The following is a 13,040-nucleotide window of genomic DNA, read 5'->3' on the forward strand; positions in this document are numbered from 1 at the left end:
TCTCTTCAGACAGTAAGGTCACTGTGAACAGGAGAGGATCAGGGTTAGTGTCAGGGTTGTACTTGTTGTTACAGTAACTAGGCACGTCAGTTAAGAAACAAATTCTTATTTACAACGACGGCCTACACCGACCAAACCCAGACGACGCTGGGCCAGTTGTGCACCGCCCTATAGGACTCCCAATCACGGCCGGTTGTGATACAGCCTGGAATCCATTACAGCCATAATAATGAGCCCATCCTCCTATAGCACCTCCCACCAGCCTCATCTGCAGTAGGCAAATCCCCTCAGACAGTATGGCCACTGTGTGTGTGTGTGTGTGTGTGTGTGTGTGTGTGTGTGTGTGTGTGTGTGTGTGTGTGTGTGTGTGTGTGTGTGTGTGTGTGTGTGTGTGTGTGTGTGTGTGTGTGTGTGCGTGCGTGCGTGCGCGTGCGTGCGTGCGTGCGTGTGACTGACAAAGTGTTAGTTGAAATCGGATCTCATTCATTCATTGCCTTTCGCGAGAAGGATAGATAGCAGAAAGAGGGAGGCAGAATGGAAGAAAGAGATAAACTGATTGAATATATAACGTTAGTGGTCTACTAATACTCACGTGAACATAGAGTGAAGCCTCCGTTGAGAACGGTGGAGAGGAGAACCCGGCTAACGTGGAAACTGCACCACTCACTTCACTGCTGAAACACCGACCCACGCAGACCGCAGGACCGCGGACAGCTGTTAAAAGGGCTCTCAGCATCCTGTCACTCAATATGTGAGCGAATGTCAGACAGTCATTTCAAGTTGTTGCACTACTGTACAGTAACGTTACCTCGTGAGTTGGTTGCCTTTGAACTGTAGCACCAACCCACGCAAGTCCGGTTATTTTAGTAACAATGTAACACCATGTCGATGTAGCTATCCGTGATTTACCGCGGGCATAATCATGACATGACACAATGTAGATAAACCGTTACTGTCCATAGACCGTGCAATAGCATGCGATCAACTTCATACCGGGGCACACATCTCGAAACAGGAAGACAACAAACCAATTTCCGTTGTGTAATACCTGCTACAACCAGACGGTGGTGCTGTTTAGTTTGATTTAAATTTGTCACCTTGCTGTACAGGCAGAATGATTGGTCAGGCTGATGGGCCAGACCATGAATTTTTCCCAGGGCCAGGAGTTTTTTCCAGATAAAGTTAAGTGGTCGGAAAAAAACTGTTATCATATATTTTGGCCTCCAAAACAGTCAGGCCATGAAGTGTAACTTTATATAGAGGCATGTGACCACTGAGCACCATATACAGCAGACTAATCTCATCTCTAACCACACTGTGGAGATATCAGATGTCTCCAGGCAACAGGTTTGAAATGTAAGAGAAATAGAGCCGTAGCAGGAGTTGGACTATCTAGACGATGTGGACGTGTTCACATGGACCAGACATAATGTTTGGAATCTAAGACGACAAGACGCCATTTTATTATGTATGTTATTTCACCTTTATTTAACCAGATAGGCCAGTTGAGAACAAGTTCTCATTTACAACTGTGGCCAAGATAAAGTAAAGCAGTGCGACACAAACAACAACACAGAGTTACACATGGAATAAACAAGTCAATAACACATTAGAAAAGTCTATATACAGTGTGTGCAAATAAGGTAAGATACGGGAGGTAAAGGCAATAAATAGGCTGTAGTGGTAAAGTAATTACAATTTAGCAATTAAACACTGGAGTGATAGATGTGCAGAAGATGAATGTGCAAGTAGAGATACTGGAGTGATAGATGTGCAGAAGATGAATGTGCAGGTAGAGATACTGGAGTGATAGATGTGCAGAAGATGAATGTGCAAGTAGAGATACTGGAGTGATAGATGTGCAGAAGATGAATGTGCAGGTAGAGATACTGGAGTGATAGATGTATAGAAGATGAATGTGCAGGTAGAGATACTGGAGTGATAGATGTATAGAAGATGAATGTGCAGGTAGAGATACTGGAGTGATAGATGTGCAGAAGATGAATGTGCAAGTAGAGATACTGGGGTGCAAAGGAGAGAAAATAAATAAATAACAATATGGGGATGAGGTAGTTGGATGGGCTATTTACAGATGGGCTATGTACAGATGCAATGATCTGTAAGCTGCTCTGACAGCTGATGCTTAAAGTTAGTGAGGGAGATATGAGTCTCCAGCTTCAGTGATTTTTGCAATTTGTTCCAGTCATTGGCAGCAGAGAACTGGAAGGAAAGGCGGCCAAAGGAGGAATTGGCTTTGGCGGTGACCAGTGAAGTATACCTGCTGGAGCGCATGCTCTGTTTGGGTGTTGCTATGGTGACCAGTGAAACATACCTGCTGGAGCGCGTGCTACGGGTGGGTGCTGCTATGGTGACCAGTGAGCTGAGATAAGGCGGTCCTTTACCTAGCAAAGACTTATAGATGACCTGGAGTCAGTGGGTTTGGCGACGAATATGTAGTGAGGACCAGCCAACGAGAGCGTACAGGTTGCAATGGTGGGTAGTATATGGGGCTTTGGTGACACAACGGATGGCACTGTGATAGACTGCATCCAATTAGCTGAGTAGAGTGTTGGAGGCTATTTTGTAAATGACATCGCCAAAGTCGAGGATTGGTAGGATGGTCAGTTTACGAGGGTAAGTTTGGCAGCATGAGTGAAGGTGTCACGTTCTGACCTTTATTTTCTGTGTTTTGTGTTTAGTTAGTATGGTCAGGGCGTGAGTTGGGTGGGCAGTCTATGTTTGTTTGTCTAGGTTTTGGGAATTTCTATGTTTCGGCCTAGTATGGTTCTCAATCAGAGGCAGGTGTCATTAGTTGTCTCTGATTGAGAATCATACTTAGGTGGCCTGGGTTTCACTGTGTGTTTGTGGGTGATTGTTTCCTGTCTCTGTGTGTGCACCAGATAGGACTGTAATTTGAGTTTTCACATTTTTTGTTTTGTTAGTTTGTTCATGTGTACCTGATAGCATTAAAAAGTACCATGGAAAATTACCACGCCGCGTATTGGTCCTCTGATCCGTTTCGCCTCTCCTCTTCGGAAGAAGAGGAGGAAACTCGTTACAGAAGGAGGCTTTGTTGTGAAATAGGAAGCCGATTCGAGATATAATTTTGTAGACTAATGGAAATGGAAACATCTATTTCTATGGAAACATCTATTTCTATGGAAACATCTATTTCTATGGAAACAACTATTTCTATGGAAACATCTATATCTATGGAAACAAATGGAAACATCTATTTCTATGGAAACATCTATTTCTATGGAAACAACTATTTCTATGGAAACATCTATATCTATGGAAACAAATGGAAACATCTATTTCTATGGAAACAACTATTTCTATGGAAACATCTATATCTATGGAAACAAATGGAAACATCTATTTCTATGGAAACAACTATTTCTATGGAAACATCTATATCTATGGAAACAAAGGGAAACATCTATTTCTATGGAAACATCTATATCTATGGAAACATCTATTTCTATGGAAACAACTATTTCTATGGAAACATCTATATCTATGGAAACAAATGGAAACATCTATTTCTATGGAAACAACTATTTCTATGGAAACATCTATATCTATGGAAACAAATGGAAACATCTATTTCTATGGAAACAAATGGAAACATCTATTTCTATGGAAACAAATGGAAACATCTATTTCTATGGAAACAACTATTTCTATGGAAACATCTATATCTATGGAAACAAATGGAAACATCTATTTCTATGGAAACAACTATTTCTATGGAAACATCTATATCTATGGAAACAAATGGAAACATCTATTTCTATGGAAACAAATGGAAACATCTATTTCTATGGAAACAAATGGAAACATCTATTTCTAATTCCACATACTTTTTGAACACACGAAAGGCACCCGTCAACATGGTTGAGATACAGGTCTGTCTAGCAATAGAGACAGGTCTGTCTAGCAATAGAGACAGGTCTGTCTAGCAATAGAGACAGGTCTGTCTAGCAATAGAGACAGGTCTGTCTAGCAATAGAGACAGGTCTGTCTAGCAATAGAGACTGGTCTGTCTAGCAATAGAGACAGGTCTGTCTAGCAATAGAGACAGGTCTGTCTAGCAATAGAGACAGGTCTGTCTAGCAATAGAGACAGGTCTGTCTAGCAATAGAGACTGGTCTGTCTAGCAATAGAGACAGGTCTGTCTAGCAATAGAGACTGGTCTGTCTAGCAATAGAGACAGGTCTGTCTAGCAATAGAGACAGGTCTGTCTAGCAATAGAGACTGGTCTGTCTAGCAATAGAGACTGGTCTGTCTAGCAATAGAGACAGGTCTGTCTAGCAATAGAGACTGGTCTGTCTAGCAATAGAGACAGGTCTGTCTAGCAATAGAGACAGGTCTGTCTAGCAATAGAGACTGGTCTGTCTAGCAATAGAGACTGGTCTGTCTAGCAATAGAGACAGGTCTGTCTAGCAATAGAGACTGGTCTGTCTAGCAATAGAGACAGGTCTGTCTAGCAATAGAGACTGGTCTGTCTAGCAATAGAGACTGGTCTGTCTAGCAATAGAGACAGGTCTGTCTAGCAATAGAGACTGGTCTGTCTAGCAATAGAGACAGGTCTGTCTAGCAATAGAGACTGGTCTGTCTAGCAATAGAGACAGGTCTGTCTAGCAATAGAGACTGGTCTGTCTAGCAATAGAGACTGGTCTGTCTAGCAATAGAGACTGGTCTGTCTAGCAATAGAGACTGGTCTGTCTAGCAATAGAGACAGGTCTGTCTAGCAATAGAGACAGGTCTGTCTAGCAATAGAGACTGGTCTGTCTAGCAATAGAGACTGGTCTGTCTAGCAATAGAGACAGGTCTGTCTAGCAATAGAGACTGGTCTGTCTAGCAATAGAGACAGGTCTGTCTAGCAATAGAGACAGGTCTGTCTAGCAATAGAGACAGGTCTGTCTAGCAATAGAGACAGGTCTGTCTAGCAATAGAGACAGGTCTGTCTAGCAATAGAGACAGGTCTGTCTAGCAATAGAGACAGGTCTGTCTAGCAATAGAGACAGGTCTGTCTAGCAATAGAGACAGGTCTGTCTAGCAATAGAGACTGGTCTGTCTAGCAATAGAGACTGGTCTGTCTAGCAATAGAGACAGGTCTGTCTAGCAATAGAGACAGGTCTGTCTAGCAATAGAGACAGGTCTGTCTAGCAATAGAGACTGGTCTGTCTAGCAATAGAGACTGGTCTGTCTAGCAATAGAGACAGGTCTGTCTAGCAATAGAGACTGGTCTGTCTAGCAATAGAGACAGGTCTGTCTAGCAATAGAGACAGGTCTGTCTAGCAATAGAGACAGGTCTGTCTAGCAATAGAGACAGGTCTGTCTAGCAATAGAGACAGGTCTGTCTAGCAATAGAGACAGGTCTGTCTAGCAATAGAGATAGGTCTGTCTAGCAATAGAGACTGGTCTGTCTAGCAATAGAGACAGGTCTGTCTAGCAATAGAGACAGGTCTGTCTAGCAATAGAGACAGGTCTGTCTAGCAATAGAGACAGGTCTGTCTAGCAATAGAGACAGGTCTGTCTAGCAATAGAGACAGGTCTGTCTAGCAATAGAGATAGGTCTGTCTAGCAATAGAGACAGGTCTGTCTAGCAATAGAGACAGGTCTGTCTAGCAATAGAGACAGGTCTGTCTAGCAATAGAGATAGGTCTGTCTAGCAATAGAGACAGGTCTGTCTAGCAATAGAGACAGGTCTGTCTAGCAATAGAGATAGGTCTGTCTAGCAATAGAGACAGGTCTGTCTAGCAATAGAGATAGGTCTGTCTAGCAATAGAGATAGGTCTGTCTAGCAATAGAGATAGGTCTGTCTAGCAATAGAGACAGGTCTGTCTAGCAATAGAGACAGGTCTGTCTAGCAATAGAGACAGGTCTGTCTAGCAATAGAGACAGGTCTGTCTAGCAATAGAGACAGGTCTGTCTAGCAATAGAGACAGGTCTGTCTAGCAATAGAGATAGGTCTGTCTAGCAATAGAGATAGGTCTGTCTAGCAATAGAGACAGGTCTGTCTAGCAATAGAGATAGGTCTGTCTAGCAATAGAGACAGGTCTGTCTATCAATAGAGATAGGTCTGTCTAGCAATAGAGATAGGTCTGTCTAGCAATAGAGACTGGTCTGTCTAGCAATAGAGACAGGTCTGTCTAGCAATAGAGACAGGTCTGTCTAGCAATAGAGATAGGTCTGTCTAGCAATAGAGACAGGTCTGTCTAGCAATAGAGACAGGTCTGTCTAGCAATAGAGACTGGTCTGTCTAGCAATAGAGACAGGTCTGTCTAGCAATAGAGACTGGTCTGTCTAGCAATAGAGACAGGTCTGTCTAGCAATAGAGATAGGTCTGTCTAGCAATAGAGACTGGTCTGTCTAGCAATAGAGACAGGTCTGTCTAGCAATAGAGACAGGTCTGTCTAGCAATAGAGACAGGTCTGTCTAGCAATAGAGATAGGTCTGTCTAGCAATAGAGACAGGTCTGTCTAGCAATAGAGATAGGTCTGTCTAGCAATAGAGACAGGTCTGTCTAGCAATAGAGACAGGTCTGTCTAGCAATAGAGACAGGTCTGTCTAGCAATAGAGACAGGTCTGTCTAGCAATAGAGACAGGTCTGTCTAGCAATAGAGACAGGACTGTCTAGCAATAGAGACAGGTCTGTCATGTATGACCCTGTTCTTCTCACAGGATCAAACATAGGTCTGCGTCACAAATTACACCCTATTCCCAATCAAATTGTACTACTTTCGACCAGAACCCATTGGCTACCATTTAGGACAATGGGCCTCGGTCAAAAGTAGTCCACTATATAGAATAGGGTAGAATGTATGTCTTGTCCATAGGCTATGGCTACAGTAGATAATGAGTTATTGATCTGTCACTTCTGATGTAGAACTGTCTGCTCTTCTGTTAGTCTGGATAACCTGGCTAAATGACTACCGCCTCGTAGCACTCACGACGGTGGCCATGAAGGAACAACTCTGAGCTATTGATCTGTCGCTCGTGATGTAGAACAGTCTGCTATTCTGTTCACTGTCCTGTTCTGTTAGTCTGGATAACCTGGCTAAAGCCTGGCTCACATCAACACCATTATCCCAGAAACCCCAGACCCACTCCAATTTGCATACCGCTCCAACAGATCCACAGATGACGTAATCTCAACGGCACTCCACACTTCCCTTTCACACCGGGACAAAAGGAACACATATGTGAGAATGCTGCTCATTGACTACAGCTCAGTGTTCAACACCATAGTGCCTGAAGCTCATCACTAAGCTAAGGACCCTGGGACTAAACACCTCCCTCTGCAACTGGATCCTGGACTTCCTGACAGCACCAAGTCATAGACTGTTCTCTCTGCTACCACATGGCAAGCGGTACCGAAGCACCAAGTCATAGACTGTTCTCTCTGCTACCACATGGCAAGCGGTACCGAAGCACCAAGTCATAGACTGTTCTCTCTGCTACCACATGGCAAGCGGTACCGAAGCACCAAGTCATAGACTGTTCTCTCTGCTACCACATGGCAAGCGGTACCGAAGCACCAAGTCATAGACTGTTCTCTCTGCTACCACATGGCAAGCGGTACCGAAGCATCAAGTCATAGACTGTTCTCTCTGCTACCACATGGCAAGCGGTACCGAAGCACCAAGTCTGGGTCCAAAAGGTTCCAGCTTCTACCCCCAAGCCATAAGACTGCTGAACAGCTAATCAAATAGCTACCCAGACCCCTCTTTAACACTAAAACTAACCCTAGTCTGGGTCCAAAAGGTTCCTGAACAGCTTCTACCCCCAAGCCATAAGACTGCTGAACAGCTAATCAAATGGCTACCCAGACCCCTCTTTAACACTAAAACTAACCCTAGTCTGGGTCCAAAGGTTCCTGAACAGCTTCTACCCCCAAGCCATAAGACTGCTGAACAGCTAATCAAATGGCTACCCAGACCCCTCTTTAACACTAAAACTAACCTAGTCTGGGTCCAAAAGGTTCCTGAACAGCTTCTACCCCCAAGCCATAAGACTGCTGAACAGCTAATCAAATGGCTACCCAGACCCCTCTTTAACACTAAAACTAACCTAGTCTGGGTCCAAACGGTTCCTGAACAGCTTCTACCCCCAAGCCATAAGACTGCTGAACAGCTAATCAAATGGCTACCCAGACCCCTCTTTAACACTAAAACTAACCTAGTCTGGGTCCAAAAGGTTCCTGAACAGCTTCTACCCCCAAGCCATAAGACTGCTGAACAGCTAATCAAATGGCTACCCAGACCCCTCTTTAACACTAAAACTAACCCTAGTCTGGGTCCAAAAGGTTCCTGAACAGCTTCTACCCCCAAGCCATAAGACTGCTGAACAGCTAATCAAATGGCTACCCAGACCCCTCTTTAACACTAAAACTAACCCTAGTCTGGGTCCAAAAGGTTCCTGAACAGCTTCTACCCCCAAGCCATAAGACTGCTGAACAGCTAATCAAATGGCTACCCAGACCCCCTCTTTAACACTAAAACTAACCCTAGTCTGGGTCCAAAAGGTTCCTGAACAGCTTCTACCCCCAAGCCATAAGACTGCTGAACAGCTAATCAAATGGCTACCCAGACCCCTCTTTAACACTAAAACTAACCTAGTCTGGGTCCAAAAGGTTCCTGAACAGCTTCTACCCCCAAGCCATAAGACTGCTGAACAGCTAATCAAATGGCTACCCAGACCCCTCTTTAACACTAAAACTAACCTAGTCTGGGTCCAAAAGGTTCCTGAACAGCTTCTACCCCCAAGCCATAAGACTGCTGAACAGCTAATCAAATGGCTACTTGGGCTGTTAGTATTGACAGACCCCTCCCCCCCTTTGTTTTTACACTGCTGCTATTCACTGTTTATTATCTATGCACAGTCACTTTACCCCTACCTACATGTACCAATTACCTCGACTAACCTGTACCCCCACACATTGACTCAATTTGATTTTACCTTTATTTAACCAGGTAATATATGCCATTTAGCAGACGCTTTTATCCAAAGCGACTTACAGTCATGTGTGCATACATTCTACGTATGGGTGGTCCCGGGGATCGAACCCACTACCCTGGCGTTACAAGCGCCATGCTCTACCAACTGAGCTACAGAAGGACAAGTAGGCTGAACAAGTTCTCATTTACAACTGCGACCTGGCCAAGATAAAGCATAGCAGTGTGAACAGACAACACAGAGTTACACGTGGAGTAAACAATTAACAAGTCAATAACACAGTAGAAAAAAAAGGAGAGTCTATATACATTTTGTGCAAAAGGCATGAGGAGGTAGGCGAATAATTACAATTTAGCAAGATTAACACTGGAGTGATACATGATCAGATGGTCATGTGCAGATAGAGATACTGGTGTGCAAAAGAGCAGAAAAGTAAATAAATAAAAACAGTATGGGGATGAGGTAGGTAAAATGGCTATTTACCGATGGACTATGTACAGTACCGGTACCCCCTGTATATAGCCTCATTATTGTTATTTTATTGTGTTCGTTTAAATATATATACATTTACTTTAGTATATTTAGTAAATATATTTAAGCATTTCATTTTGATTTAATTTGATACTACTACAGTTCAACTGAATGACCTCTAGAGGAGTTTAATGATCTAAGCTGCTTTACTGTATAAATATATTATGTACAGTAGGTCACACTTTAAACAAGCAACAAGCTGTACAGGCTTCATAGAGCATTCATAAAGCCTTCATAGAGCATTCATAAAGGCTTCATAGAGCATTCATAAAGGCTTCATAGAGCATTCATAAATGCTTCATAGAGCATTCATAAAGCCACTGTGCATCTGTATCTGCAATGCTTGCTCTTTGGGGGTTTAGGCTGGGTATCTGTAAAGGATATATATGCCATTTAGCAGACGCTTTTATCCAAAGCGACTTACAGTCATGTGTGCATACATTCTACGTATGGGTGGTCCCGGGGATCGAACCCACTACCCTGGCGTTACAAGCGCCATGCTCTACCAACTGAGCTACAGATGACAACTGCTGATGGAAAAAGTGCTTTAAAAAATACATTTGATTCATTGATTGAGCACCACATAGATTTGTAAGCAAAATCATACTACATAAAGGGTGATAATATCCTACTACTACTACATAAAGGGTGATAATATCCTACTACTACTACGTAAATGGTGATTCAATTATACTACTACTACGTAAATGGTGATTCAATTATACTACTGCTACGTAAATGGTGATTCAATTATACTACTGCTACGTAAATGGTGATACAATTATACTACTACTACATAAATGGTGATTCAATTATACTACTGCTACGTAAATGGTGATACAATTATACTACTGCTACGTAAATGGTGATTCAATTATACTACTGCTACGTAAATGGTGATTCAATTATACTACTGCTACGTAAATGGTGATACAATTATACTACTACTACGTAAATGGTGATTCAATTATACTACTGCTACGTAAATGGTGATTCAATTATACTACTACTACGTAAATGGTGATTCAATTATACTACTGCTACGTAAATGGTGATACAATTATACTACTACTACGTAAATGGTGATTCAATTATACTACTGCTACGTAAATGGTGATACAATTATACTACTACTACGTAAATGGTGATTCAATTATACTACTACTACGTAAATGGTGATACAATTATACTACTGCTACGTAAATGGTGATTCAATTATACTACTGCTACGTAAATGGTGATTCAATTATACTACTGCTACATAAATGGTGATACAATTATACTACTGCTACATAAATGGTGATACAATTATACTACTGCTACATAAATGGTGATACAATTATACTACTGCTACATAAATGGTGATACAATTATACTACTGCTACATAAATGGTGATACAATTATACTACTGCTACATAAATGGTGATACAATTATACTACTGCTACATAAATGGTGATACAATTATACTACTGCTACATAAATGGTGATACAATTATACTACTGCTACGTAAATGGTGATACAATTATACTACTGCTACATAAATGGTGATACAATTATACTACTGCTACATAAATGGTGATACAATTATACTACTGCTACATAAATGGTGATACAATTATACTACTGCTACATAAATGGTGATACAATTATACTACTGCTACATAAATGGTGATACAATTATACTACTGCTACGTAAATGGTGATACAATTATACTACTACTACGTAAATGGTGATACAATTATACTACTGCTACGTAAATGGTGATACAATTATACTACTGCTACGTAAATGGTGATACAATTATACTACTGCTACGTAAATGGTGATACAATTATACTACTGCTACGTAAATGGTGATACAATTATACTACTGCTACGTAAATGGTGATACAATTATACTACTACTACGTAAATGGTGATACAATTATACTACTGCTACGTAAATGGTGATACAATTATACTACTGCTACGTAAATGGTGATACAATTATACTACTGCTACGTAAATGGTGATACAATTATACTACTGCTACATAAATGGTGATACAATTATACTACTGCTACATAAATGGTGATACAATTATACTACTGCTACATAAATGGTGATACAATTATACTACTGCTACGTAAATGGTGATACAATTATACTACTGCTACGTAAATGGTGATACAATTATACTACTGCTACATAAATGGTGATACAATTATACTACTGCTACATAAATGGTGATACAATTATACTACTGCTACATAAATGGTGATACAATTATACTACTGCTACGTAAATGGTGATACAATTATACTACTACTACGTAAATGGTGATACAATTATACTACTGCTACGTAAATGGTGATACAATTATACTACTGCTACGTAAATGGTGATACAATTATACTACTGCTACGTAAATGGTGATACAATTATACTACTGCTACGTAAATGGTGATACAATTATACTACTGCTACGTAAATGGTGATACAATTATACTACTACTACGTAAATGGTGATACAATTATACTACTGCTACGTAAATGGTGATACAATTATACTACTGCTACGTAAATGGTGATACAATTATACTACTGCTACGTAAATGGTGATACAATTATACTACTGCTACGTAAATGGTGATACAATTATACTACTACTACATAAAGAGTGATACAAATGTACTACTACTACATAAAGAGTGATACAAATGTACTACTACTACATAGAGTGATACAAATGTACTACTACTACATAGTGATACAAATGTACTACTACTACATAGAGTGATACAAATGTACTACTACTACATAGAGTGATACAAATGTACTACTACTACATAGAGTGATACAAATGTACTACTACTACATAGAGTGATACAAATGTACTACTACTACATAGAGTGATACAAATGTACTACTACTACATAGAGTGATACAAATGTACTACTACTACATAGAGTGATACAAATGTACTACTACTACATAGAGTGATACAAATGTACTACTACTACATAGAGTGATACAAATGTACTACTACTACATAGAGTGATACAAATGTATTACTACTACATAGAGTGATACAAATGTACTACTACTACATAGAGTGATACAAATGTACTACTACTACATAGAGTGATACAAATGTACTACTACTACATAGAGTGATACAAATGTACTACTACTACATAGAGTGATACAAATGTACTACTACTACATAGAGTGATACAAATGTACTACATAGAGTGATACAAATGTACTACTACTACGTAAATGGTGATACAATTATACTACTACTACATAAAGAGTAATATAATCTTACTACTACTACATAGAGTGATACAAATGTACTACTACTACATAGAGTAATACAAATGTACTACTACTACATAGAGTGATACAAATGTACTACTACTACATAAAGAGTGATACAAATGTACTACTACTACATAAAGAGTGATACAGATTTACTACTACTACATAAAGAGTGATACAGATTTACTACTACTACATAAAGAGTGATACAAATGTACTACTACTACATAAAGAG

The 13,040-nt window shown here is 40.5% G+C and overlaps 1 protein-coding gene across 1 annotated transcript in view; it reads right to left on the minus strand.

Annotated features, from left to right (window-relative positions):
• The window catches only part of LOC127923361 (radical S-adenosyl methionine domain-containing protein 1, mitochondrial-like), a 3,859-nt gene extending 2,828 nt beyond the window's left edge, over positions 1 to 1,031 (minus strand). The window contains exon 1 of the mRNA XM_052507366.1: positions 593 to 1,031. Coding sequence (XP_052363326.1) covers positions 593 to 736 — 144 coding nt within the window. The 5' untranslated portion in view covers positions 737 to 1,031. The remainder of the gene's footprint in view (positions 1 to 592) is intronic.
• Between the last annotated feature and the right edge of the window lie 12,009 nt (positions 1,032 to 13,040).

This window comes from Oncorhynchus keta, unplaced genomic scaffold, assembly GCF_023373465.1.
Source record: "Oncorhynchus keta strain PuntledgeMale-10-30-2019 unplaced genomic scaffold, Oket_V2 Un_contig_29416_pilon_pilon, whole genome shotgun sequence".
NCBI classification, from domain to species: domain Eukaryota; kingdom Metazoa; phylum Chordata; class Actinopteri; order Salmoniformes; family Salmonidae; genus Oncorhynchus; species Oncorhynchus keta.